Below are 26,779 nucleotides of genomic sequence, written 5' to 3' on the forward strand. Positions count from 1 at the left end.
GCTGCTGTAGGAAAATCCCTCTATTTTCTCTCACGCAGTTTGATAAATCTGGGCCATTGTGTTCTTATCCGCAAACAATGTCCTGATGCTGTCTAGGGCAAGGACATACTTGGTGTGGTAACAGCAAGGACATATTTGCCACAATCTCCTGCCTGGCACCCAGGCTCTCCAAATGCACAAAGCTGTATCAACCATTACATAAAGCAATGGTTGACATGCCCACTCCATGCATCTGTATGAGAGAGCAGGAGATACGCAAGTACAGTGCTTTAACTCTCCCATGGAGTAAGGAGGGAGCGGGGGTCGGCACACGGAGCATGCACGAGGAGAGCCAAACGCTATGCAGAAGATCGCGAGGGGTCCCAGCGGTCAGACCCCTCATGATCAGACACTCTTCCCCTATCATTTGGATAGGGGATACATTCTCCTAAACTAGAGTGCCCCCTTAACCCCTTGAGGATGCAGGGTGTACAGGTACGCCCTGACACATAAGGACTCAGGGCGTACCTAATGGGGTTTAAACCGTTCTCACAAGTGGAGAACGGGTTCAACCCCGTGGGTTGTTACGGGCAGCCAAGACCCACGGCTAATGCCGGGCACCGCCGATCAGGCCGATGCCTGGCATTAACCCTTTAGATGCCGCAATCAAAGTTGATTGCGGTGTCTAAAATGAAAGTCGAACTATCCTGGCAGCTCAGTGGAGCTGATCGGGACTATCGTGATAGGATCACCATGTCCCGATCAGCTTACTGGGCGACAGGAGGGTCCTCATCTGCCTCCTGGTCGTCCGATTGGCGATCTACTGCAACTTGCCTGTGGCATAGCAGTGATCAGTGTATGCAATCAGAAGGTTGCATAGTATAGCCCCCTGTTAAAAAATTAGAATAAGCCCCCCTCCCCCTGATAAAAGTTTGAATCACCCCTCTTTTCATATTTTTAAATAAAATAATGTAATAAAAAAAAATCATATGTGGTACCGCCACGTGCTTAAATGTCCAAACTATTAAAATATGAGGTTAGCATACACATAAAAAAATATCAAATTCCAAAACATTGAATTTTTGGTCACTTCGTTCGTATACCATAAATATATTAATAAAAAGTGTTTATTAAGTCCCAGCAATACAAAATGGTACCAATGAAAACTATGGATTACAGCGCAAAAAATGAGCCCTTATATAGCCCTGTACCCGGAAAAAATTAAAAAGTTATAGGGGTCAGAATATGGCAATTTTAAACATCCAAATTTTGGTGCATGTAGTTATAATTTTTTTAAAGTAGTAAAATAAATAAAACCTACATAAATTGGGTATCCCTGTAGCCATATGGACTTACAGAATAAAGATAAGGTGTCATTTTTACCGAAAAGTGCACTGCGTAGAAACGGAAGCCCTAAAAATTTGCAAAATGGCATTTTTTCACCCCACAAATAATTTATTTTTGTTTCGCCGCAGATTATGTTATAAAATGAGTAATGTCATTACAAAGTACAATTGGTGACGCAAAAAAAAAGCCCTTATATGGGTCTGTAGGTTCAAAATTAAACGTGTTATGATTTTTAGAAGGTGAGATGAGTCCTTAAGGGGAAAATGGGCTGAGTCCTTAACCACTTAAGGACGCCGGGCATATGCATACGCCCTGCATACCGAGTCCTTAAGGGCGTGGGGCGTATGCATACGCCCGTGGGAATTCTGGTCCCCACCGCTAGCCGGTTGGGGACTGGACCAGGATGCCTGCTGAAATCATTCAGCAGGTGTCCCGGCACATCACCGAGGGGGGTCCTGAGACCCCCCATGTCGTCGATCGCAGAAAATCGCATGTTAATTCAGACATGCGATTTTCTGCTATTCCAGGCTGATCGGGTCTCTGGTGACCTGATCACCCGGAAAATAGGGATGATCGGAGCTGTCAGTGACATCCCCGATCTTCCTGAGGGATACGAGTGAGGTCGCAGTGCTGCGATCTCCTCCTATCCCCTGCCATTGGTCAGAACTGATTCTGACCAATGGCAGCGCAGGACACTGGGACCATGGCAACCCCCCCGTTCTGACCACCCCTGGATGTAGGGCAGAACGGGGGGGGGGGGGGGGGTGAAGATGGAGGCCGGTACCTGCAAAGAAGATGCGTGGGGACCGAAGATCATCGCAGAGACAGCGGAGATCACGTCGCAGGTAGGGAATAGATGGTGGGGGGAAGGAAGGGGCAGTAAGTGATATTTACTGTTGCCCTTCCTAGTGGGTGCCAAACTGCCAAAGGCTGTCTGGGCATGCTGGTAGTTTTGCAACATCTGGAGGGTCACAGTTTGGAGACCACTGTTACAATGGTGCCCAAATGGTAGCCCTCCAGATGTTGCCAAACTACAACTCTTAGCATGCCTAGACTGCCCAGGCAGATTTACCAATTTTCGGGACATTTTTGAAAATTGCTGCTCTACTTTGAAGCCCTCAAATTTTTTCAAAAGGTAAAAATATGTCCATTTTATGATGCCAACATAAAGTGGACATATTGTATTTGTGAAGAAAAATAAGATTTATTTGGAATATCCATTTTCCTTACAAGCAGAGAGGTTCAAAGTTCGAAAAATGCAAAATTTTCAAAATTTTCATGAAATTTTTGGATTTTTCACCAAAAAAGGATGCAAGTAATGACAAAACTTTACCACCAAAATAAAGTAGAATATGTCACGAAAAAACAATCTCAGAATCAGAATATTTGGTAAAGGCGTTTTAGAGTTATTAATGCGTAAAGTGACGGTGGTCATACTACCTATTTATTATTGGTAATGTAGCCTTAGTAAATGATATAACAAAAAAGTAAATTAGTAAAGTTTTGTTTTCTATTGTTTACTAAAGGACCAGGTTGTCTTTTCCCAAGATATACAAAGGGAAACAACAACATATACAAGTTAGGATGTCCACTGGAGCAAGTCAATTGATTGAAGAAGATGAAGGTTTGCTAATTATAGGATTACTGATCTCATCACATTGGAAGACAGGAAGCCAATTTTAATACAGAACATCAATAAGCTTAGCGAAGCTTAGATTACATGATTTATTGGTCATTGGAAAATTTCAGCTGTAATGTGGATTATAAATGTGTATTGAATTCAATCTGATTCTAAATAACAAACAAAGGCAATTTATAGCCTTTTATATAAAAAAAATCAAACATATATATAACATTGTAACATTATGATTAATGCCTATTTATCTCTTTAAAATATTTCCAAAAATGTTGAATACAAATTCAATATAATACAAATGTAACTGGATTAAAGGGGTACTCCCGTGGAAAACGTTTGTTTTTAAATCAACTGGTGCCAGAAAGTTAAACAGATTTATAAACTACTATAAAAAAAATCATAATCCTTCCAGTACTTTTTAGGGGCTGTATACTACAAAGGAAATGCTTTTCTTATTGGATTTCTATTATGTCACGACCACTCTCTGCTGACCTTTTATTAACTGTCCAGAGCAGGAGAAAATCCCCATAGCAAACATATGCTGCCCTGGACAGTTCCTAAAATGGACAGCAGAGGTCAGCAGAGAGCACTGTGGTCGTGACATAAGAAATCCAAAAAGAAAAGCATTTCCTCTGTAGTATACAGCCCCTAAAAAGTACTGGAAGGATGACATATTTTTTAATAGAAGTAATTTACAAATCTGCTTAACTTTCTGGCACCAGTTGATTTAAAAAAAAAAAAAAGTTTTCCACGGGAGTACCTCTTTAAGACCTCATGCTAACTTATGTCATGCATCAACTGTTCAGTCGGTTTAAACCAACAAAGGAAGCAAATCAAACACAATGTAAAGGTCATAAAAACATCTTTTAGGTGGAACTTAAAGGTGCCCTTCAATAGGGGTCAGCTATTCTTCCGGACTCCCCAAGTGATCACATAAAAAAAATTGTCAAAATGCCTCCTCTTGTTTGTAAGGAATGTTGTAATGTTTATTGTGCCATTTTGAATGAAAGTTCTCAGAACAGAGGAGGGAGATTTATCAAAACCAGTGCAGAGGAAAAGTTGTCCAGTTGCCCATAGCAACCAATCATATCGCTTCATGAAAATGAAAGAAGCAAGCTGATTGGTTGCTATGGGCAACTGGGCAACTTTTCCTCTGCACAGGTTTTGATAAATCTCCCCCAGAGTGATGTTATGCAGGCAAAACAGGCAATGAACTACTTATCTAGCATGCAGCCCCACCATTTACACCTCCATCAATCAGAAAGGGATGGTAAAATCTATCTCCATACCCATCCACAGCAGGGACGGGCTGACAATGCTCAGAGCCCCCGGACAAAAAAAAAAAAGCAAGGGCTCCCTGCGAGGCTCTGCCACTGGTCACACTGCTGCCATGCCCCTATTCCGCCCAAATCCCTCCACCACTCCTACACACAAAATAGTCAAGTTGGTAGCCAGCACCCCCTCCACCCAGTCGCAGATCCAGAGTCTAGTCTCGGAAGGAGCACTATCAGAGTGTTTTGTGTTAGCGGACAGAAAATAAGGTGTTGCTTAAGAAAGTTACAGGTAGGTAATGTCCCCAGGAGGTAGTGGCGCCTAGTAGGTCATGCCCCCAGGTAGTTAATGTCCCCCATGTAGGTATTCATGCAGCTCCACTATTCAAACCCCCACCAATTTGAAAGAGATGGTATGTGCTATCTCCATACCCATGCACAGCAGGGGCGAACTGACAACACTCAGGGCCCCTGGACTAAATTGCTCCACCACACTTTAACGTAGGTAACATAATTTTCCATGACCAATAATGCCAGTATACAAGAAGGAAATATATACAACTACACAATAACTGGATAATAACGCCATATTGTTCTGAATAAAACCACTATACACAGACCAGTATACTATACAGGATCTGTATACTATATAGGTGATTATTTACAGGACCATATGGCGGTAGATATCAGTTGTACACAGGATCTGTATACCATAGAAGTGATTACAGTTACATCTAGGGACTTACAATTATGTATTTTCTGATCTGCGGCATCCTCTTTCCTTTTCTTCTCTGTCTGGATCAGACCGCCATGTTGATCTCTTAACATCTGCAGGATAAACATGTTATACTGCATTTTTCCAGTGCCCTCCCCCTCCTCTACACAATTTTCCAATCTATAGGCCCACAAACTGTAATAATGCCCTCCTTGGTGTCTTGCAAAGTAAAATGGCAATTAGGTCGGTAGCCAGGTAGGTAGATCGATCAGGAAGTCAGATATGTAGGTAGGTGACAAGCCAGGTAGGTAGGTAGGTAGCCAGGCATGTAGGTAGGTGGCTAGCTAGAAAGTTAGGCAGCCATGTATGAAGGCCAGTATGTACATAGTTAGGTAGTTAGGTAGCCAGGTATGTGGATAGTTAGATAGCCAGGTATGTAGGTAAGTAGTTAGGCATCCAGGTATAAAGTTAGGTAGCCAGGTAGTTATTCAAGTAGGTAGCCAGCACCCCCCTCCACCCAGTGGCGGATCCAGAGTCTAGTCTTGGGAGGGGCACTATAAGAGTATTTTCAGTTAGCGGACAGAAAATAAGTTGTTGCTTATTGTTATGTCCCCACGTAGATAGTGTCCCCAGGAGGTAGTGGCCCCTTGTAGGTAATGCCCCCAGATAGTTAATGTCCCCCATGTAGGTAGTCATGCCTCTTGTAGGTAAATCCCCCAGATAGCTGCCCCCTGTATGAAAACCCCCTATGTAGGTAATAGGTAGCCCCCCTATTAGTTTGGAAGTTTGTCCCCATAATAGCTAGGCAGGAACCTAGTAGATAGGCAGCAGAGTTCAATCACATTCAGTTGGCAGCAGTTTCCCCACAGTAGGTATAGGCAGAATAGATTCCCCACAGTAGGTTTAGGCAGCAGAGTTACCCCACAGTAGGTATAGGCAGCAGAGTTCCCCCACATTATGTATAGGCAGCAGGGTTCCCCTACATTAGGCATAGGCAGCAGAGTTCCCCCACATTATGTATAGTCAGCAGGGTTCCCCTACATTAGGTATAGGCAGCAGAGTTCCCCCACATTAGGTATAGGCAGCAGAGTTCCCCAGCATTAGGTATAGGCAGCAAACTCCCTTCCCTTCAGCCCCTTCCCCCCCAGGATGAAAAAAAAATTGCTCACCTGATTATGTCCCAAGCAGTGATTTCTTCCGGAGCGCTGCAGAAGACCACATCTTTCACCATCCACAGTGCAAGTGCCATTGAGCGACGTAGATGCGGCTCACACCGAGAGGAGGCTTTCTGCTATATGTGCATTAGCTGGGCATACAGCAGAAAGCAGCACTGTGTGCCTGGGGATCCGGGACATGTGTCCTGGAACCTCAGCGGCAGCACTGGCAGCAGCGTGCCCTTTATCCGGCCAGGCCCTCGGACCGGTCAGTCTGCCCCTGATCCACAGGATAGGGGATGACACCAAAGGTAAATATAACCCTACATATATAGTAGGTAAAGGTATGTAATTGTAATTATGACACCAAAAAGAGAACCATACCACAGAGTACACAGCAAAGTAATAGAATATACAAAATCAACTTTATTAATACAATTTAGTAATAAAAAATTTCAAATATTAAAATTGGAAAAAAGAATGAATAGGCACTGGTGAACATACAAAGATGTAGGGAAAAGGTAGGACACAAATACATCAAAATATGCAAATATCAGGAGTAAATGCCACAATAGCTGGTAGGATACAAGGGTGCTGCCAACCAAAACTATGCAATAAAGGGTGCCAAACCATACCTACACCTGAACCCCAACGATCGTTTCGCTGTTATGCCGCTTCTGAAGAAGCGGTATAACAGCGAAACGATCGTTGGGGTTCAGGTGTAGGTATGGTTTGGCACCCTTTATTGCATAGTTTTGGTTGGCAGCACCCTTGTATCCTACCAGCTATTGTGGCATTTACTCCTGATATTTGCATATTTTGATGTATTTGTGTCCTACCATTTCCCTACATCTTTGTATGTTCACCAGTGCCTATTCATTCTTTTTTCCAATTTTAATATTTGAAATTTTTTATTACTAAATTGTATTAATAAAGTTGATTTTGTATATTCTATTACTTTGCTGTGTACTCTGTGGTATGGTTCTCTTTTTGGTGTCAGGATAGGGGATGAGTGCATAATCATGAGGAGTCCAATGTTTGGGACCCATGCAATCTTAGGGTAGGGTCACACGTAAAGGAGCGTATTTTACACTGCAGATCCGCCGGTGACCAAACCCATTTTGTACTTCCAGCGGTTGCCACCGCCGTTCCCCTGCCTCGCTCCACCCAAGGCCGGCTCACAGCAGCAATCCGCCACTACAAGCAGCAACACAGGGGGCCTGCAAGTCGGCGAATGCAATCTAGCATCGCGGTGCAGTATACGATGTCCACAATGTCTGAGTTGAGGCCATGTGCAGTGTACATGTCATTACAAATTAATGTGCAGTGTACTCAGACATTGCAGCTCCTCCGCGATGTCAGAAGCAACTCGCCGACACGCAGGCCCTCTGTGTGGCTGCTCATAGCGGCGGATTGCTGCTGCGAGCAGGCCAGGGGCGGAGCAAGGCAGGGGCATGGGGGTGGCAACAGCTGGAGGCACAAAAAGGGTCAGGTCACCTGTGGTTCTGCAGCATAAAATATCCGTTACATGTGACCCTACCCTTAAGAATAGAGTTCTGAAGCTTCTAAAGATGACAAGTGAAAGGGGTTCTAGTGGTCAGATCCCCTGTGATCATAATTTTATCTATTATCTTGTGGATAGGGGATGTTTCCATAGTGGTCAAACCCCTTTAACAAAACGCACACATTTATTGTATTTTAATGATTTCCTCATATAGAAAAGGATAAAAGTTTGGTTTTGCATCCATTTTTAACAGTTTATTGTTCATGAAATCTTGATTTTTCTTACCTACTTACGGTAGCTGGAGATGCTTGTTCAAGATCTAGCACCTCAAAAATCATGTTCTGCTGTGGACTCATCTGAATTATTTCTCCACTCATCAGACACAGCTAAAAGGAAGCATATCATTAAGTTATATACAAACATAGATGATATTCAACCCAAGTATTCACTTATAAGGGAAATGAGGATTGTGTGTTTGTTAGACCAAGGATAAAAGAAACACAGCTGATGAAAAGAAGTAGAATAGGCAAGAAGAAGAAGTAGAAGTTTTAATAGTCCAAACTATTAAAATGTAATGTTAATTAAAACGCACAGTTAATGGCGTATGCATAAAAAAAATACCATAGTCCAGAATTGTGCATTTTTGGTCACTTAATAAACCATTAAAAAGTTCATAAAATGCGATCAAAAAAGTACCATAAAAAAAAAAAAAAATTGTACCGATGAAAACTACAGATCACGGCCCAAAAGTGAGCCCACATACATTCCAGTATATGGTTAAAAAAAAGTTATAGGGGTCAGAAGAGGACAATATTACAAAAAGTTATAATTTTAGTAGTAAAGTAAAACAAAACATATAAATTTGGCATCCTTGTGATTGTATGGATCCACAGAATAAAGACAATGGCCCTGATTTACTAAGAATGTAGGGTTTTTGTTTGCCAGGTTTTTTTTTTGTCCTCTTCTTCGTGTGTTATTTACTAAAATGTCCTTTTTTTAAGCGCACAAGGGTCTTTTTTGTCCACTCCGGAAGGTACAAAAAATGTGGCTCTTCAGGTCTATGAAAATCTGAGGCAAGAGAAACCACCCCAACAACCAGCCATGCAAAAGCATGAAATTTCCAAAGTATTTGCTGAATTCCTGAGAAATTGAGTTGGGTGTAAAATTTGAACCCTAATGATTTTATAAGAAATAACACACTTTCACAATTTGGGAATACCATTTGAGCATGCATTTTAACCTCTTAAGGACCCAGGACATATGGGTACGTCCTGGGTCCCGGTCCTGCGATATAACGCGGGGTCACACGGTGACCCCACATCATTTTGCGGCGGGCCCGGTGTCATAGTGAAGCCAGGACCCGCCTCTAATAGTGCGCGGTACTAATCGCGGTAAAAACGAAAGTAAAAGTGCCCGGCTAGCTCAGGGAGCTGTTCGGGATTGCAGCGGTATAATCACAGCATGCGGAACAGCTGTAGCACAGGAGGAGGTCTTCTTACCTTCTTCTGCGCTGTCTGATCACCGAATTAATGCTTCAAGCCTGAGATCCAGGCTTGAGCATTCAATCGCAGAAAACACTGATCCATTCCTATGCAGATGGATCAATCAGTGTAAAAGATCAGTTAATGCAATGTTATAGCCCCCTATAGGAGCTATAATATTGCATAAGAAAAGTGTAAAAAAAATCATTAACCCTTTCAATTATGCCTTCCCCTAATAAAAGTTTGAATCACCCGGCATTTCCAAGAATAAAAAAAACATAGTGTAAATAAAAATAAAAATAAACATATGTGGTATCACCGCGTGTGGAAATGTCCGAATTATAAAAATATACCACTTTTTAAACCGCATGGTTCAATGGCGTATGCGCAAAAAAATTCCAAAGTCCAAAATAGCGCATTTTTGATCTCTTTTTATACCACAAAAAAGTGAATAAAAAGTGATAAAAAAGTCTGATCAGAATAAAAATGGTACCGCTAAAAACTTCAGATCACAGCCCAAAAAATTAGCCCTCATAGAGCCCTGAACACAGAAAAATAAAAAGGTTATAGGGGTCAGAAGATGACCATTTTAAATGTATAAATGTTCCTGCATGTTTTCATGATTTTTTTCTGAAGTGATACAAAATCAAACCTATACAAGTAGGGAATCATTTTAACCTACAGAATAATGATAAGGTATCATTTTTGCCGAAAAATTTACTGCGTAGAAACGTAAGCCCCCAAAACTTACAAAATAGTGTTTTTTCATCAATTTTGTCGCACATTGATTTTTTTTTCCCGTTTCACCGTAGATTTTTGGGTAAAATGACTAATGTCATTACAAAGTAGAATTAGTGATGCCAAAAATAAGCCCTCATATGGAATTTTAGGTGAAAATTTTAAAGAGTTATGATTTTTTTAAGTTAAGGAGGAAAAATTGAAAAGGAAAAAAACGAAAAAGCCCGGGTCCTTAAGGGGTTAACACTGAGGCTACGAGCCATAGTGACAATATTCCACAGACCAGATGGAAGAAAAGGAATATGGATTATGTTAGCAATGCTACAAATAAAGTTGTGCAATAAATATTGAATAAATCACAGATAAAGTTAAAGAGTACTACCATGTAGCAATGCAAACATCAAAGTAAACAGTAACATTTCCACACATTTAAGGTATAAAAATTTAATATTTGTCCATATATCCTATCAAGTCAGGAATATAAATTCCGATGAAATTAGAGTTAAGTGAACCAGTCTTTTTCATTTTGGTTTACCTGGTTTATGCATATTGCCCATAAGAACAGTTCTGGGGGGAAAATCAACCATATTAGCTGTTTTTGCACCAGCCTCTGGCAGTCGGGTTTTCAAAATTCAATCTTCTCCACTTTTTTGTCAGATTTTTGAGTGATTTTTAAAAAAATGTCGGTTTAGGCCCATTTTTTAAGAAGCCACGCCCCTTTGTAGGGTTTTCTCAAACTCTCCAAGTGATTTGTAAGAATGTAGACAATTGTTGGCCCAAAAAGTGTCACACAGGTGTACAAAACCCGATTAAAACTGTTGGGTTTGGCTTAATAAATAAGGCCCAATATGTCATTTTTACCAAAAAATGCACACTGTAGAAAGAGAAGCCTCAGAAAGTTGCTGAATTACTTTTTTTTTTCAATTTCTCCCCACAACTTTTTTTTAGTTTTGCCATATTTTTTATAGCAAAATGAGTGATGTAATTACAAAGTTCAATTGGTGGTACACAAAACAAGCCCTCATATGGTACTGTAGGTGAAAAATTGAAAGTGTTATTATGTCTATTAGAAGGCGAAAAGTAAAAAAAAAAAAAAAAAAACACAAAAAAAATTGTTCCGGTCCTAAGGGGGTTAAACTTCCTGTCTTAGCATGAATAATTTTGCTTCCATGCTGTCACCCTTTCCCCTGGCATGCCTTCTGGGCCTTAAAGGGGTACTCAGCCCCTAGACATCTTATCCCCTATCCAAAGGATAGGGGATAAGATGTCAGATTGCTGGGGTCCTGCTGCTGGGGACCCCCGCAATATAGCAAGCAGCACCCACCTGTAACTGCTTCCGGAAGTGCTGGAGGCTCTCAGGCTAATTCCTCCCAAACACGGGGATAGAAGATCGTGATGTCACGACTCCGCCCCGTGTGATGTCAGTGCAAGTCTATGGGAGGGGGCGTGGATAGGGGATAAGATGTCTAGGGGCGGAGTACCCCTTTAATGCCCAAGCTTTTTAATTTATCCATTTTTACCTTCCAATTGCTGAAAACATTTTTTTTTTCTTTTGTCAAAGCCATATGAAGGCTTGTTTTTTTGTGTGTTCAAATATCTTAAATGGTTAATATTTATTAACTTTTTGCTGGGTAAATTGAAAAATGCGATTTTGTCAATCCTGACCTCTGTGGGTCAGTATGATTACAGTAATACCAAATGTATATAGTTTATTTTTACTACATTGCCACAATAGAAACATGTTTATTTATTTATTTTTTAATAATAATTTACTGACAGACCCATTACATTACATTACGCTGTACATCGTGGCTGTGTACATAGACACCCATGACAAGCCTGGGGACCTTCATGGGCCTTCTGGCATCAAAATTATTGGTGGTGGATTAAGTGGCGATGGGAGTAAGCAGCATGCAGGCATTCTAATTATTCAGTGAACATGATTTGATTGTGGCATGTTAGGAGTTAATCCAAGCAGAGCTCCCAATTGTTACAGTGGGAGCCTAGCTATCCTGCTGAGAGCCGAGCTCACGCAATCCAAGAACTGGAGAGCCGCACTTATTCTAGCTCCACCATGAGCACAAAAAGCTTTAAAAAGGCACATTTGTGGTCATTAAGAGGTTCACACAGGTACAGAAAAGAAAAAAAACTGTTTTACCAATTTAAGACACTTAGCCACTGTTATTGTGCTGGGTTAATGTAGACCACCAGGAAACACTATTGTATGTATGGTTGCCAGAAATAAAACCGGAATTATCAGGAAAGAAAAATAAGTCAGGTATGTGACTCACTGTCTAATCTTTGGTGGCCATGCTTGGTAAAACATTGATTTATTTCTCTTCCTTCATAACTGAGTACTGTATCTTAAAGTGCAACTGTCATGAGTTTTAACCCCCCCTTAACCAGCCCCAGCTTGACTAAGTTGTTAGAAATAACAGTTAAATCATACCTTTTGCAGCCCTGGCCGCCTGCGTTGTATCACAGCAGAAGATGCTACAGCATTACGCCGCGCATTGGGCTATAGGGAGCAAGTACTAGCAGAAAGATAGCTAGTGCTTGCTGTAAGTGCTGGCTGCCCGCATCACCAAAGTGCATAGATGAATGGGCGCAATTTATTCAACTTGGATACAGATGGGGAGCAGGTTTTGTTAAAAAGTAGTGCTCTTTTTCTATTCCTGGATAACCCCTTTAAGTTTAATATTTTCCTGTGCACTTTTGACTTTTTGAGCTCAGTCCCCTAATTATTGATTTGTAAATGTTTATTCCTCCACAAAGAGAGATTTGGAAAACACAGTGTCAACAGGTACTGGTTAGTTGACTGTTGGGTCTTCAAGTGTAGAAATTAGAATATACAATGCTCCCTGGTGGATGGACGATGGACGTCATGCCATAGGCATGCATCGGAGGGCTCCTCCTCCTCCGGGTCCGCTACCCCCTCCCTCTCCCTGGGATCTGCGATCCTTCCCCATGCTGGGGAGTGAGAGCGGGATGGACCGGCCTGTGGTGTGGCTGAGGTGCCAAGCTGATGGTCGCTAGAGAAAGGGAGACAGATTAAGGAGCAATTTGGAGAAGAGGAGAGCTGCCGGGGGACGAAGCTGTGACATTATATAAGATGGAGTTGGAAGGGATAAGGTGAGTAACGGAGAATGGGTGGAGGCTGATTCTGTGTCTCTCCCCCTACCTGAAGTCTGAGATGGTCTGCTCCGGGGCTACGTGGGTGGAGGTGAGACGCCACGTGATGAGGCAGTCACATGGAAAGCTTCCCAGCGTGTGGCCGAGTAGTGTAAGTAAGCTTCGGGCAGGACTTTTCTTCAAAGATGTAAATGCAATTTATGTAAGCCTGCCAGGAGAGTCTAGCATGAAGCCAGGATAGAGAATGTAATGGCCTGGGAATAAGAAGTGCGGTGGAACGCCAGGATATAGCCCACTATGTAAAGCATAATTGGTTAACCACGGTGTGGCTACTTTTGTACTATCAATATAATACCTGCACTTATGCTTTAACCCGGCAAAGCCCAATAGCCATGGAAATGTTAACTCTGGCGGCTCCATTTGTGGCATTTGCTCTGTTCTTGTATACCTCAAGTAACCTTATGAAGTCAGTTACCTCTCTAAGCTAGGGGGAATGTTAACCCCTCTTAGTCCCTCCCTGTATTATACACTACATAGTTGGTGTACAGTATTAAAGACCACCAGATAAATATATAATATCAGTTATATATAGAAGGTGATAATAATAATGGACATGGGGGGCCTTGGGATGTAACCTGGTGGTAAAATTGCGTAAAAACTGCTGTGGTCATAGTAAGCTACAGTCACCGTCTGAAAAATAAAGAAGCAATTCATGAAGTACATTATCCTTAATATTAATTTGAATCTTATTTTGAAACAGGGGAACATCTAATCCTCCCAGAACTCTATCTTCTGAACAGTTCCCTCCCTATTGTATTCTACATGTGACTATGATGATATTAAGAAGTTTGGGGGTGAGAAAAATACTCTCTGTCCTGATATTTTTTCAGATGCCGGATACTGTTGGGATTAACCCCTTAAGGACCACGCTCATTTTGGCCTTAAGCACCAGGCCAATTTTATTTTAGCATTTTAATTTTTTCCTCCTCGCCTTCTAAAAATCATAACTCTTTTATACATTTCCATCCACAGACCCATATGAGGGCTTGTTTTTTGCATAACCAATTTTACTTTGTAATGACATCACTTTTTTTACCATAAAATGTACGGCGCAACCAAAAATAATAATGTGGGAAAATTTAAAAGAAAACCGCAATTGAGCAAATTTTGGAAGGTTTTGTTTTCATGCTGTACACTTTCTGGTAAAAATGACATGTTTTCTTTATTCTATGGATCAATACGTTTTAAAATAATACCCATGATATATCCTTTTTTATAATTGTACCGCTTTAAAAAGATCTCAAACTATTTTAACAAAATTAGTATGTTTAAAATTGCTCTATTTTGACCACCTATAACTTTCTCATTTTTCCATATATGGGGCAGTATGAGGGCTACTTTTTTGTGCCGTGATCTATAGTTTTTATTTGTACCAAGTTTGCTTAGGTTTTACTTTTTGTTAATTTTTTTAAAATAAAATGTGACAAAAAAGCAGCAATTTTGTACTTTTTAATTTTTTTTACGTTTAGGCCGTTCACCGTACGGGATAATTAACAATATGTTTTGATAGTTCAGGCTTTTACGCATGCCGCGATACCAAATATGTTTATACAATTTTTTGTCTTATGCTTTTTTTGGTGGTAAAATGGGGAAAACGGATGATTGACATTTTTATTGGGGGAGGGGATTTTGCACATATTATTATTTTTTTTTACATTACTTTTTTTTACACTTTAATAGTCCCCATAGGGGGCTATTTATAGCAGTCATTTGATTGCTAACACTGTTCAGTGCTATGCGTAGAGCATAGCACTGATCAGTATTATCGGTCATCTTCTGCTCTGGTCTGCTCGATCTCAGACCAGAGTAGAAGACTCCTAAAGACAGAGGGAGGCAGGTGAGGGGACCTCCGTCTGCCATTATGGATGATTGGATGCCCGCGGCAGCGTTGTGGGCGATCCGATCATCCATTTAAAGTACCACACTGCCACTGATGGAGTGATCTGTATTGATCACGGCATCTGAGCGGCTATTGGTGGACATCCATGCAATCGCGGGTGTCCGCCATTACTGGCGGCTCCCTGGCTGCTGACAGCAGCCGGGACCTGCCAAGCATGACGCGAGCATTTGTCTGGCGCTTGCGATCATGGCGGAGCGTAAATGTACGTCATGGTGCGTTAAATGCCACGGCACCATGACATTTATGTCAATTGTCGTTAAGGGGTTAAACACGGCGGAGGGGAATGCCTCCAAAATGTACACAAAGAAGATTGGTCGTGATTAATTCTCCCAAACATTCTGCATTAACAGTAGCAGGGACAATTATTAAGTATCTTAAGACCCCCCCCCCCCGGTAGCCTCAAACACCCACAGCAGTAGGCATACCTCTCCATCTGCATATTAATTTAAACAAACAAATGCTATACCAGGATGACCCTATTCGGTTTTGATGCAGGAAGGAGACATGAGAGGAGAGGAGGAAGATCCTATAGTCAACCCTCTGGTATTAGAAACCATATTAAAAGAAGTCCAGCAGACTGACCAAGCCCTGGTTAATTTAAACATGCAAGTGGGAACACTCTCTTCAGAAATGTCTTTTATGAGAGAAAATGTGGGTAAATTGAGAGAGAGGACAACTTTAATGGAAAAATGGGAGGCAGTGTGAAATTGATGTCAGGAAGAGATTTGCTGGGATGGCAGAATTGGTGGGGAAGGGGAGGTGGAGGAGGGACTCCATGTGTGGAAGGGGCTGTTTTTTTTTTTTGTCTTCTTGTTTCTCTTTTCTGAGTTAAATGGCACTTAAAATCATTCTATGGAATGTCCGTGGGATGGGAGAGAGATGTAAAAGACGGGCAGTTTTTGATCGCATGGAAAAATTTCTTCCTGCAGTGAAAGCCCTGATTGAAACTCATGTAACCGCTGAAACAGAGCAAACGCTGAATTGGAAGTGGGCAAAAATTGTATTGCACTCAAAATTTTCTAAGTTCTCCTCATAAGTGTTATTATATTTTCATAGGAGTCTTCTAATTGAAATAATTGAATAGTCGATTGACCATTGTGGTAGATACGTTTTTGTACACATCAAATTTAGAGAGCAAATGCTGATATTGGCAATCTTTTATATTCCTCCTCCATTTCAGGTGGGTCCTTTCTGAAATTTTTGAAGGGGAAAGAAAATATCCCGATGTTTAAGTGGGGAGATTTTAATAATTTAATGGATGAGGAGAGAGATAGGAGGGGTGTTGGGAGTAGTAAAGATCAGTCAAAATCACCTCAAACTCATTTGGCTAGATTAATGGGAGAATTAGGTTGGAAAGATATTTGGAGACAATTATATCCGATAATAGATGTGTTCTTGTGTTATTCAACTTCACACCAGTCTGCCTTTCGTATAGACCTGGGTTTTGTAATGATAGCGGTCTTTCAATGGTGAAGGATATGTCATATCACCCTAAATCAATATCAGACCACAGCTTGGTGGTAACAGAGATTATGATTGGTGGGGAGTTGCTGGGATGTTCACGTAATTTCCGAGTAAACCCCTATTGGTTGAGTATTATTGATAGGAAAAATGTAATTGAGACTCAGCTTAAGGACTTTCTAGACATAAATTTTGCATCAACATCGATACAAATAGTATGGGACTCCTTTAAAGCTTATATTCGAGGGCTACTATTTAGGAAAATATCTCATAAGAGGAAGGAATTTGGAGAATTGGAAAAAAAAATTGAAGGAGAAAGTTATGGAAGCTGAGAGGGAGTTTGCCAGGAATCCGGTACAAAAACAATATGATTGTCTGAAAAAGTCACATAATAATTATACAAAATTTTTGCAGGAAAAGGCTTAACATAAAGCTTTTTTTGGGGAACAGGAACAGTTTATTGAAGGGGCGAAACCGGATAGTCTGTAAGCCAAACTATTGAAAGTACAAAGGGGAAGTATGGATATTGGAAGTATATTGATGGCTGGTGGAGAAATTGTAACCCAACCTAAAGAAATATGGCAGAAGGTTCCTTAATTTTTTTTCTAGCTTATATAAATCAGATATTAAATTTTTTGAGCGTAAATGGGAGTTATTTATGGGGCGTATAAAGCTACCAAAACTTACGAAATTATTAATGGATCATAAACCTGGAGGAAGTGAAAGCTGCTCTTGATTCTCTATTTGAAATGTCAGCTCCCGGTCTGGATGGTATTTCAGTGGGAATATATAAGGAATGGGGGGAAATATTGTTGCCCATATTGTTGAATGTCTTTAATAAATCCTTGAAGGGTGGCAAGTTCCTCCCATCTATGATGGAGGTGAATATTACCTTAATTCCTAAGAAAGAACAGACCAAAATAGAGCTCACTGCATTGAGATCAATCTCATTATTAAATGTGGATGTGAAAATCTGTCGCGTAGGTTGGCTGAGGTAATATCGACATTGATTCAGACCAGTCTGGTTTTATACCAGGTAGGCAAATCCATGACAATATAGCAAGGGTTTTGGCCAGTATGCAGATGGAAGGGTTTCCTCCCGTTCCGCCCTGTCATTGGATGCAATGAAGGCCTTTGATAGGGTGGAATGGGAGTTTCTATGGCGAGTTATGGACCAGTTTGCATTTGGTGAAAGGTTTATTAGATGAATGAAATTGTTATACAGCGATCCCATTGATAGTATTATAATCAATGGAAGACTGATGGACTCCTTCCCACTTTCAAGGGGAACTAGACAAGGTTGCCCCTCTCCCCGCTCCTTTTTGTATTATTTAAAGAACCCATAGAACCACTGGCTGAGGCAGTAAGGAGGTCAATAGATATAAGGGGGATCAGTATAAAGGGAGAGAAAAACAAGATCCTTTTATATGCTGACAATATGATTTTATTTTTAGATAAACCTAATGACATGAGACCAACAGTATTGGAAATCATGATGAATTTGGAAAAATATCTGGAATGAAGGTAAATTTGGAGAAATAATTTTTATTGCCAGTAGTGGAAGGGACAAAGATAATAAATCAGGGGATAACATGTTTAAAAAAAGGAGAATCCCTAAAATACTTAGGGATAGAAATTACATCAAGTAGTAAATTGTTCATGGATGCAAACATTAAACCATTGAAGGAAAAAAGCAAGAAAAAAGTAAATATATGGTGTAAATTACCGTTATCACAGGCAGATCAAGTGGCAGCATTAAAAATGATCTTCTTACCGCAGATTTTGTATGTAATTAGGGCTGCTCCGGTATGGGTATCAGACTCTTGGTTTAAATGTTTAGAAGCAATTCTAAATTGACTAATATGGGGACGGAGTCACGGAGTAAGAATAAAATACTCATCTCTTACACTTCCAGAAGGGAAAGGAGGATGGGCATTACTGAACATTACATTTTATTTCCTGGTGGGAAAAGTACAAGAAATAAAGCAAGGTACTAAGAATAGTATCTTGTAACCTATGATACATTTTTACTCAAGGGATTATAGAAATTATAGGGTTTAATTCAGGAAACATCATTCATCTTTCAAGATCAGATTGGGAAATGGGAGAGAGAAATGGGTCCCCTGGAAGGTTCTACATGGGAAAAAATCTTGAACAATGTGTTGCTGGGGTCCTCAAATAAAAAATTCTAGTATTTACACTTAAGGATTGTTTATAGACTATATTATTCCCCTATGATCCTTGAGTCGATTAGTTGTATGCAAGATTTTATTTGTCCAAAGTGTTTGGAAGATAAAGCAAATTTTATACACTTGATATGGAGCTTTAAAAAGGTGAGAGGTTTCTGGGTGCATATAGAAGAATGTCTGGGGAAAAAATTTAAGAAGACAATAAGTTTGGGTATAAGAAGATATGAATGACTTTTGGAGTTTGAAGGACCTTTTGTTGAAAGTAGTAATGCTTGCTAAATACTTGATAGTACGGAAGTGGTTTGATCCTAACCCCCCATATAATGAACAGTGGTTATGTTTGGTGGAGAGGATTAAAAGCTATGAAAGATTTAGAATAGGTAAGTCAAAGAAGAAACAAGAGAATTTGAGAGGGTATGGGGTAAGTGGTAGTTTGGTTATTCACAATTATAAATGGGTATTATGGTGGGGGTATTCCTCAATTTGGTTATTCCCTTTTTCTTTTCTTTTTTTTTTTTTTTCCACACAGGTAGACGGGAGGGAGGGTGGTATACAGAATATGTAATATGTGAACTAATTAATATTGTGTGACTATAAAATTTTTAAATAAAAGAAGTTAAAAAAAAGAATAAAATAGAATGTCAAATAGAATATAAAATGATTATAAAATGACCTGCGTGATAGAAAACAAAATTATACTGGTATGCAACCAATGAAGAAAATCAGATACAAATATCAGGATTTATTTAAACACAGTTTTTTTTTTTATAAATACCTTTTTGTTATCATCTAAAACAGTGTTCATGTTTTCAACCCACATGGCATCCACTGGACCATCAAATATGCACCATTTTCTGCATTTTGTATTGCATGTAGCATGACTCCGGAACACACTAGCCAAAACACCTAAATAAAAAGAAATAATGTTCAGTGCATTCTTTACTAAAATTGAAAAGTATGAACTGGCTATAGAAGATTTCAGGGGCCCAGCATTTACATCCCCTACAGAACTCAGCAAAGGAGGGAGAGGCAAGTAGTGGCAGAGAATGGAAATGATGGGCACTTGAAGTTAGGGGCCCCATCCTGTGGATATTTGTTCATTTTCTTATAAGAGAAAATGCCAATTGTTTGGTTTAGAAACAAAAGTTATATTTCTAAAAGGTATGCATTTTCAAGGTGCCTGATCTGATTATTTACACTATATAAAGTGTATTCCATGTAGCTGTGTTCTAATTAAGTCATCCTTCACCGTTGATCTGAGACTGAGCTGGATTCTTCTCCGTTGCTGCCATTTACTACTGAGTGCAGTCCGCACTGTTCCATGCTCGGCAACAGGCATTGGAGGTGAGCTGATTAAGCCTCGCTATCGTATTCCTATTAAGGGTTCATGAGCCTAGTTGTCTTGAACATCCACAAAAGCCATAACTAGCTTTTAAGGGGTGATCTCAGGTAGCAACATATTTCAAGTAAAACTAACTCAATATCAATGAATAAATAAATAAAAACAAAAACTGTAATGAAGATATACTGCATATACACTGCTCAAAAAAATGAAGGGAACACTTAAACAACACAATGTAACTCCAAGTCAATCCCACTTCTGTGAAATCACACTGTCCACTCAGGAAGCAACACTGATTGGCAATCAATTTCACATGCTGTTGTGCAAATGGAACAGACAACAAGTGGAAATTATAGGCAATTAGCAAGACACCCCCAATAAAGTAGTGCTTCTGCAGGTGGTGAACACAGACCACTTCTCATTTCCTATGCTTCCTGGCTGATGTTTTGGTCACTTTTGAATGCTGGCAAAGCTTTCACTCTTGTGGTAGCATGAGATGGACTCTACAACCCACACAAGTGGCTCAGGTAGTACAGCTCATCCAGGATGACACATCAATGCAAGCTGTGGCAAGAAGGCTAGTTTTGTTTGTCATCGTAGCGTCCAGATCATGGTGGCGCTACCAGGAGACAGGACAGTACATCAGGAGAGGTGGAGGAGGCCGTAGGAGGGCGACAACCCAGCAGCAGGACCACTACCTACGCCTTTATGCAAGGAGGAGCAGGAAGGCACTGCCAGAGCCCTGCAAAATGACCTTCAGCAGGCCACAAATGTGCAAGTGTCCACTCAAACGGTCAGAAACAGACTTCATGAAGGTGGTATGAGGACCCGATGTCCACGGGGGGGGGGGGGGGGGGGTTGTGCTTCCAGCCCAACACTGTGTAGGATGTTTGGCATTTGCCAGAGAACACCAAGATTGGCAAATTCACCACTGGTGCCCTATGCTCTTTACAGATGAAAGCAGGTTCACACTGAGCACATGTGACAGATGTGACAGAGTCTGGAGACGCCGTGGAGAATGTTCTGCTTCCTGCAACATCCTCCAGCATGACTGTTTTGGCGGTGGGTCAGTAATAGTATGAGGTGGCATTTCTTTGGGGGGCCGCACAGCCCTCCATGTGCTTGCCAGAGGTAGCCTGACTGCCATTAGCTACCGAGATGAGATCCTCAGACCCCTTGTGAGACCATATGCTGGTGCGGTTGGCCCTGGGTTCCTCTTAATGCAAGACAATGCTAGACCTCATGTGGCTGGAATGTGTCAGCAGTTCCTGCAAGAGGAAGCCATTGATGCTATGGACTGGCCTGCCCGTTCCCCAGACCTAAATCCGATTGAGCACATCTGGGACATCATGTCTCGCTCCATCCACCAACGCCACGTTGCACCACAGACTGTCCAGGAGTTGGCGGATGCTTTAGTCCAGGTCTGGTAGGACATCCCCCAAGAGACCATCTGCCACCTCATCAGGAGCATGCCCAGGTGTTGTAGGGAGGTCATACGGGCACGTGGAGACCACACACACTACTGAGACTCATTTTGACTTGTTTTAAGGACATTACATCAAAGTTGGATCAGCCTGTAGTGTGGTTTTCCACCTTGATTTTGAGTGTGACTCCATATCCAGACCTCCATGGGTTGATAAATTTGATTTCCATTGATCATTTTTTGTGTGATTTTGTTGTCAGCACATTCAACTATGTAAAGACGAAAGTATTTCATACAATTAGTAAATTCATTCAGATCTAGGATGTGTTATCTTAGTGTTCCCTTTATTTATGTATGTTAGATCCTCTGTAGTCATATTATATAGCTAATCTTGCTCAAGGGTAAACTTTGGATTTAATAGCTATTTGAAGAAAATATAGAAACATAAGAAACGTTTTGACCTCAAATGGCATGTAATAGTTGTTAAGGACTATTCTTGTTGTTTGGGGCAGAAATTTCACCGTATGATTTTTCTCTTATCAGTCAATAAATGCCAATCTCCTGGCTAATCTTTGTGCACCTAGTCTATATTCTATTGGAATCTACCATTAGAATGTGTCCTCAATGTGTCCTTCACAATGCAGTTCACATTCTTGTTTTCTATTTTTATTGTGTCTTAAAATAATATGAAATTGCATTTCTAAAGCTTAGTACTTTTCACAGAGACACTTACATTTCATTACTTTTGTCAGTAAAATTACAAAATCTCTGGAACAAAAATGTGCTCTTTTATTGCATCACTCTGGCCTGCAGCCTTAGAGTTTATCACAGGAGCAAGATAGGCATTGCCTCTCTACGATAAGGGTTATCAGTTCTCTGCAAATATAAACAGATATGTCGCAGCCTGGCATCTGGCAGACACTCATGAATAGTGGAACAATTTACATTTAATTCTCTTTGTCTGTATTCTCCTATGCATGCATATCAAAGAATAGATTGAGCAATTACTATGTGATATTTTGTATTATTCATAGTTAAAGACAATGCATGTAATAGCCGCTTTTGTTTTAAAGACATACAGACCCACATCACTGCACACATAAATAGAAAGGCATCGTGATAAATCTTTTTGTGTGTGTTTACACTCCATGAAATGGAGATATGGCTTGACAGGTAAAAAATAAATAAATAAAGTGGACCTGTCTTTCACAAAATCACAATAATGTCTTACATACATCACGATTACTCTAGTTACCTAATTGACTGTTAAACATACAAAGTTAAATATATCATTATCTTTTTTTCTGCTCCTATAAGTAACAAAATGAGCATCTATCTTACTGTTTTAAGTGTCTTGAAAGGCTCTACAGTTTGGTCTTTGGTGATGCTACTGACATAATATTTTTACAAAACTGAAGGTCATTTAATAAACTGTAAAAGAAAGAAAACAAGACTTTGATGTATAGCAGCCAAACAGATGCATAGCTAGGAGGTGTAACGTGTAGCAGTCACATCTGGTCTTCCTCACAAAAAGCCACCGGTATTATTTATTGTATACATACTGGTGGCTTTTCATTATAGGAGGGGCTTATCTACATTTATTAACACTTTTATTTCTATTAAATACTAAATGCAGTATTTTGATAGCAAACACGGTTCAATGCTATGCCATAGCCTAGCATTGATCAGTGTTATTGGCGCTCTGATTAACAATTAGGGACCCTCCAGCTGTCTTGTCAGCTGATAGGGACCCTGCAATCACATCGCTGAGGTCCTCCGCCCACAGAGCTTTTTTTTTTTTTCTTACATTTTAGATTCAGCAATCAACTTTGTGGCATTTGAAGGGTTAATGCATGGCATCGGTGATAACTCAGATATCCGGCATTAGTGGTAGGTCCGGACTGCTGATAGCAGGGCATAAAGTGTGCTCAGCTTGTGAGCAGGCTTCATTTAAATAGAAGGTGACCAGGGCATGAAACGGCAGTGGTAAGTGGATCCGCTGAACCTGTGTGGATGATGGCTCGGGCCGTACCAGGGAGCGGAGTCTTAGGTACCGCTGGTTTTCACTAGAGCCCGCCGCAAAGGGGGACGGACTTGCTGCAGCATGCGGCACCCAGGTCGCTACCCCTGACATGTCCACACAGGCTGTCAAGATATAACGAGGTACAGTAAGGAAGAGATGTAAGCGAAGCCGGGACTGGCATGAGGTCAGGACAGGCGGCACAGAATCAATGTCAGGGAACGAAGCAGGTGGGACTGGTACATGAAAGAGCAAGATACAATAAAGACAACACTTTCTCAGGGGCACTAAGGCACAAAGATCCAGCAAGGACAGGAAGGAAGTGTGGGGTTAAATAGGGATTTGAAGAAACAAGCACCAATCAATAGTGCGGTGGCCCTTTAAATTTGAGGTAGCTGGTGCGCTAGTGGAGGGGGAGCGTGAAAGGCTGGCGCCTGCCTACAGCGCGGACCGGCGATGCGAACGGCAACAGGGGAAGAAGAAGAGGACAGAGCAGGAGCAGCAAGACAGGGAAGATTCTGTCAATCAAGGTTGGTTGGGAGGGGGCAAGCCACTTGCTAATGTCCCAATAACTCATGGTTCAGACAGCGTGAAAGTGATGACAGGTTCCCTTCAAGTGAAAAGTATTTGAAAACTGTTTATAGCCCAAAATGAGAAATTTGTGACTAAAGTCCACTACCAGTAAAATTTCTTTTAAACAATCCCAACTTTTAATTGTTGTATATTTGAACACCTGGGCTGAACTTACCCACATCCTGGAGGACTTTCTGGTTCCACCACCTAAACAGGGTATGGCATTACATATGGCAGGCCATCACATAGCATTATTTTATAAGCAGGTAAGATTGGTTATTTGAAGTTCTTTCCTGTTACTTGTCTTTTCGTCTCATAGGCTATTTATAGCAAAGTGGCTCAAGGGTTAGCACTGGCTTCATATCTAACAAGGGCAACTTCTGAATGGAGTTTATATTTTCTCCCTATGCTTGCATGGATTTACTTCTGCAATGTAAAAAACATACATGTAAAACATACAGTACACTCTGAGCACCAATGAGGACAGAAACCAATAAGGCAATCTCAGTACAGAGCTGCCGAATAATACTTCAGTGCTAAAATATTATTCAGGAGCACTCTACAGAGATTACCACATTGGTTCCTGTTCTTATTGGTGCTCATAATGTACTGTATGTTTTTTAAAATGTGGAAGTAAACCCATGCAAGCATAGAGGGAATATATAAACTACAGGCAGAAGTTGCCCTGGTTAGATCTAAACCCAAGCATACTTATTATCTTACAAAAGTAATAAAGTAACACAAAAACCTATATAAATTGGATAGCATTGTAGTCTGTTGATCTACAGAATACACTATACATGTTATTTTAACTGTGATGTGCACTATGTAAAAAAGAAAATCCCCAAAATTTACAACAATTTTTTTTTTTTCTAAATTCGCACCACAAATATTTATTTTGGGGCTTGGGTGATGTGGTTACAAAATTTAAATGGTTCCCCATAAAAAAAAAACTCATATAGCCATGCAGATGGAAAATGGAAAGACGTTTGGTAAGGAGGAAAAAACAAAAACGCAAAAATTAAAAATCACTGTGTCCTAAGGGGGATTAAGTATCCTGTGGAAACACGCAATATGAAAGGACAGGTATTGAAAACTCTCCACAGTTTGTTCGGCAATGAAAAGGTATGTTTTCATTATTAAAGGTTTCTTCCATTTTATGGGGGAATTTAACCTGAAGAATAAAATGAATGTTACTTTGAAATGACAGAAATAGAGTAAAGTAGTAAAGACATAAATGGCTTTGATGGATTGCTGTCTTTTCATTAGTGCTGCAGTGTTCTCTATATATCTTGTGACAAGCTGTTGAAGAGAACCCATTACTTTAATTTCTACTAGCAGCAAAGTAAAGAACAGTGAGGGGCATTTATCAACCCTTTTACCCGAGTTTTTCTGTGTAAATTTGTTGCAAAAAAGTTGCTACTGCGACACCGTGACTTTTCGTGCGACAATCATCTATGCGAGCAAGAAGAGCAAGTTTAGTTTTTTTGACTACGGTACGTGGGTTTGAAAACTTTACTTGGTTTAGTCAGGTATTTATTAACTGCGACAGTCACAGCTGCGCAGTCAAATGTTGCAACGGCCGTAAAAAATGACTACATTTACTCCAGCTCCAACATGGAGCAGGAAAAGCTACTGCCGCCCGGGCTCCGACATACTTTCTCCCCGCTACCCTCACTTCGCTACAGGGACACTGCAGTGATTTACATCCCCCCCTCTCACCTGCCAGCGCCACACAACTCCCATCTGTCTGCTTACTGTGGCAAGACTACAAGTTTCAGCATGCCCTTACAGTGAGGACATGCTGGGAGTTGCAGTCTTGTAGCAGCGGGAGCTGAGCGACGCGGGTGGGAGACAAGGGGGGGATATCAGTGTCCCCATCCTTATTAAGTGAGGGTAGTGGGGAGGCTGTATGAGGAGCCCGGCTGGCTCCACTGTAATGTCAACCCGGGCTCCTTATAACATATACCGGCGCCACAGACTCCAAAATCCCCTGCTGTCATTTCACATTTCCCGCTGGGTCCTGTGATTGGCCAGGACCAGCAGCCAATCACAGGACCCGAGCGGAACAGTGACATAACATTAGGGGATTTAGGAGTCTATCAGGGGGGGGGTCCGTCAGCACTCCCCCCCCCCCCGGCGCTGTGTGACTGTGTGTGTGTGACTGTGTGTGTGTGCCCGGGCTCCCTTTGCAGGACTACAACTCCCAGCATGCCCTTACCGTAAGGACATGCTCGGAGTTGTAGTTGTGCCGTTCAGGTGAATGACAAGCTTGTCCCCTGTCCCCAGCTGCAGGCCTTCAACTCCCAGCATGTCCTTACTGTAAGGGCATGCTGGGAGTTGTAGTCCTGCAGCTGGGGGCAGGGGACAAGCTTGTCACTTGCCCACACATCTCCAGCACCACACAACTACAACTCCCAGCATGTCCTTACTGTAAGGGCATGCTGGGAGTTGTAGTCGTGCGGGGCGGGAGATGTGCGAGCAGGTGATAATAAATGTACTAACCCATTTTATTTATTTTTTCTTCTCATTTCAGATCCGTGTATCATGTGGACTCCTTCGGATTCGGTGGACTACTTCGATGACCGGCGTTTTTCTTTGTTTGATTTTAATAAAATGGTTAACGAGGGCTTGTGGGGGAGTGTTTTTTGTGATAAATTTTTTTATAAACCTGTTGTGTTTTTTCCTTTCTTTACTTGACAGGCTTAGTAGTGGAAGCTGTCTTATAGACAGAGTCCATTACTAAGCTGGGCTTAGCGTTAGCCACAAAAACAGCTAGCGCTAACCCCCAATTATTACCCCGGTACCCACCACCACAGGGGTGCCAGGAAGAGCCGGTACCAACAGGCCCGGA

The 26,779-nt window shown here is 41.1% G+C and overlaps 1 protein-coding gene and 1 long non-coding RNA gene across 2 annotated transcripts in view; one reads left to right on the forward strand and one right to left on the reverse strand.

Annotated features, from left to right (window-relative positions):
* Positions 1 to 26,779, reverse strand: part of LOC130369339 (dynein axonemal heavy chain 3-like) — a 919,716-nt gene that overhangs the window by 727,240 nt on the left and 165,697 nt on the right. Inside the window, exons 12-13 of the mRNA XM_056574479.1 lie at positions 19,343 to 19,473; positions 7,892 to 7,992 (exon numbers count right to left, since the gene is read on the reverse strand). Of these exons, the coding sequence (XP_056430454.1) occupies positions 7,892 to 7,992; positions 19,343 to 19,473 (232 nt within the window). The remainder of the gene's footprint in view (positions 1 to 7,891; positions 7,993 to 19,342; positions 19,474 to 26,779) is intronic.
* The window catches only part of LOC130369341 (uncharacterized), a 146,200-nt gene that overhangs the window by 116,713 nt on the left and 2,708 nt on the right, over positions 1 to 26,779 (forward strand). The window contains exon 3 of the long non-coding RNA XR_008892723.1: positions 17,833 to 17,902. This is a non-coding gene — a long non-coding RNA (uncharacterized LOC130369341). The remainder of the gene's footprint in view (positions 1 to 17,832; positions 17,903 to 26,779) is intronic.

This window comes from Hyla sarda, chromosome 4, assembly GCF_029499605.1.
Source record: "Hyla sarda isolate aHylSar1 chromosome 4, aHylSar1.hap1, whole genome shotgun sequence".
Classification (NCBI taxonomy): domain Eukaryota; kingdom Metazoa; phylum Chordata; class Amphibia; order Anura; family Hylidae; genus Hyla; species Hyla sarda.